We start from the raw sequence: 2,638 nt of genomic DNA, 5'->3' as shown, positions 1-2,638 counted from the left end.
TCAGTATTTCACAATAAATAATTTATTTTCTAAAGATGTGAACTAAAGTCACATTTGAAAGTAACTAAAACAAAGGGTTATTCAAATTCAATAAAAATTGTATATTTATTTACTTATTAATTATTTTCAATGTGTTGAAAAATATAATGTAACCAGATATAACATTTATTTAAAATTTTAACAACTTAATTTAGAATTTTCTGAACTGTTCCTCTATGCAAGACTATTCTTGAACCCACCCAAGATCTACTGAATCAAAATCTACATTTTTAACAAGATACCAACATGATTTGTATGCACATTAAAGTCCAGACTAGAACAGTAGTTAGCAAACTTTAGCATGCAGCAAAACTACTTGGAGAGTTTGTTAAAATGTAGGCTGGGCCCCTCTCCCGAGTGCTGATTAGGTGAAGGAGGCGGGGAGAAGATTGTATTTCCAACAAATCCCAGGTACTGTTGATGCTCTCATCCAGGCACCACACTTTGAGGACAACTTCCTTAGACAGGTGAGTGCTGTGGTCTGAAACTTTGTGTCACCCTAAATGCATATGTTAAAATCCTAACCATCAAAGGTAATGTTATTAGTAGATGGGGCCTTTGGAAGGTGCTGAAGTCAGGAAGGTAAAACACTCATTAACGGAATTAGTGACTTATAAAAGAGGCTCCAGAGAGCTCCCTCACTTCTCCTGCCATATGAGATATAATAGTCTGTAGCCTGTAAGAGGGCCCTCATCCAGCCATGCTGGCACCCTGATCTCGAACTTCAAGCCTCCAGAATTGTATGAAATAAATTTCTGTTGTTTACCGGCTACCCATTCTGTGGGGATTTCTTATTGCAGCCCAAACAGACTAAGACAGTGGATAAGTTTATTCTAACTCTCATGAACTGACTGGGTTGCTAAAAATGAAAAAGAAAACTGAGCACTGAGCATATCCTATAGACTCATGAATGTTTAAGTGTAAAAATAAAGAATTTTAAATAACTTTGTGAAGATATTTGATGAAGCTACTCAAAGAGTATTGCTCTAAACATATTTTAAAAAAGAGATATGATTCAGGAAGGGTTATCATTACATTTTCTAAGAACAGTGTATTAAAGAGGCAAAAATCATAAATAATATAAATAAATAAATTTAATGTGATATCAATTATATCAGAAAGTTGGAGGGTGTGTAGGAAGTGATTTTTTTTTTAAGAATAACCCATTTTATAATAGAAGATAAAAGGGAAATTCTCATACACCAAAAATTTAAAATTCAGTACCAATTTTTAATGCCATCAATAATGTTCATTACAGTAAAGGTGCAGCTGAGATGATAATATTTCATACTGTTCTAGTCTCTGATATACTTTGAAAGAATATTTAACAAGATATTTAAATTATATTCGGAAACGATAGATTTCATAAATTGAAAACATCCATATTGTTTGACATTATTAATTTTTCATTGTAATTTGTAATTTTGTACAATAAAAAGAAAATTGTAATTTTCTTTTTATTGGAATGTTTATCAATATTTGTACCTCAAAATGATTTAAAATATAAGCTATGACTCTCAAAAATTTAAAAACATTGCTGAATGAAGAAAGGAAAGCTATAACTTACAGGAGGGCCTTTTGGTCCAGGGAATCCAACTGGACCCTGCGGTCCTTGAGGGCCCTGAAAATAAAAGGCAGTGGAAAAATTTAAGGATATGCTTAAAAGACACATCTTTATACTTTGCAGTTTATTTCTACAGCAAAAACACTATATAGTGTACAGTTTCTTCGCCAAATGACAGTACTATGGCAATACAAGATAATCTGTGCTAATCTAAGAGCAAAATGGATGATTTTTCACACTATTCAGTACTCAAAACAGCATATCAATGGTCTTAACCCTGTAAATATTTAGAAATCATTTTAAAAGTGAATAGAACATAGACGCATCATGAAGTTCTCCAGAGTCTCTGTTTTTAGCATTGATTAGGAACACACATAGGAAGACATTTTAATTCCAAACCCACCCCTAAGAAAAAAAATTACTTAAAAAATTGACTCTACAAAATCCTGGCTCTAGTCATATAAAACTAAAAGGAAAAATATAAGTGATTATATCAAAAAGACTATAGAGAATTCTTTTCACTAATTTCTATATTTAAAATATATTTAGTTTTAAAGATGTTAATATTTCATTTTACTCATGTATAAACTTCTTTTGTAGATAAGATGAAAAGAACATTATTGCATAATTATTCTCATTAACATTCAATCCAAACATACATTTATAAATCATTTTTGACTTGATGCTTAACTATATTATTCAACATTCACATTAACATATCTTTAAAATGTATAAAGTAGACCCCGTGACAGTGACTATCTTGGTGGCAGCAAAAGGATTGGGAAAAGATAATCCTTTATATGCCCAGAACATAATAATTATATTTCTAAAAGGAATGGAAGATAATATAAAATGGAAGATAATATAAATAAAATGTCTAAAGTAATACACTTAAGGTAAAATTTATATTTAAATAAAGAATGAAGTTTACAAAAGTTGGTCTTTAATAGCATTTACTCTTTTCAATTTATCTATTTAGCCTTCCCGAGGGAAATAGCATTACCATTGAGAACAGTTTGTGCTTTAAAGAAAAAA

At 30.6% G+C, this 2,638-nt stretch overlaps 1 protein-coding gene across 1 annotated transcript in view; it reads right to left on the bottom strand.

Moving 5' to 3' along the window:
• Nucleotides 1–2,638, bottom strand: part of COL11A1 (collagen type XI alpha 1 chain) — a 182,360-nt gene that overhangs the window by 82,265 nt on the left and 97,457 nt on the right. The window contains exon 36 of the mRNA XM_011368217.2: nucleotides 1,607–1,660. Coding sequence (XP_011366519.1) covers nucleotides 1,607–1,660 — 54 coding nt within the window. The remainder of the gene's footprint in view (nucleotides 1–1,606; nucleotides 1,661–2,638) is intronic.

The sequence above is a fragment of the Pteropus vampyrus genome, unplaced genomic scaffold (genome assembly GCF_000151845.1).
Source record: "Pteropus vampyrus isolate Shadow unplaced genomic scaffold, Pvam_2.0 Scaffold6, whole genome shotgun sequence".
NCBI lineage: Eukaryota > Metazoa > Chordata > Mammalia > Chiroptera > Pteropodidae > Pteropus > Pteropus vampyrus.
The sequence above is the reverse complement of the archived record's forward strand: the minus strand, read 5'-3'. Positions and strand labels throughout refer to the sequence as shown.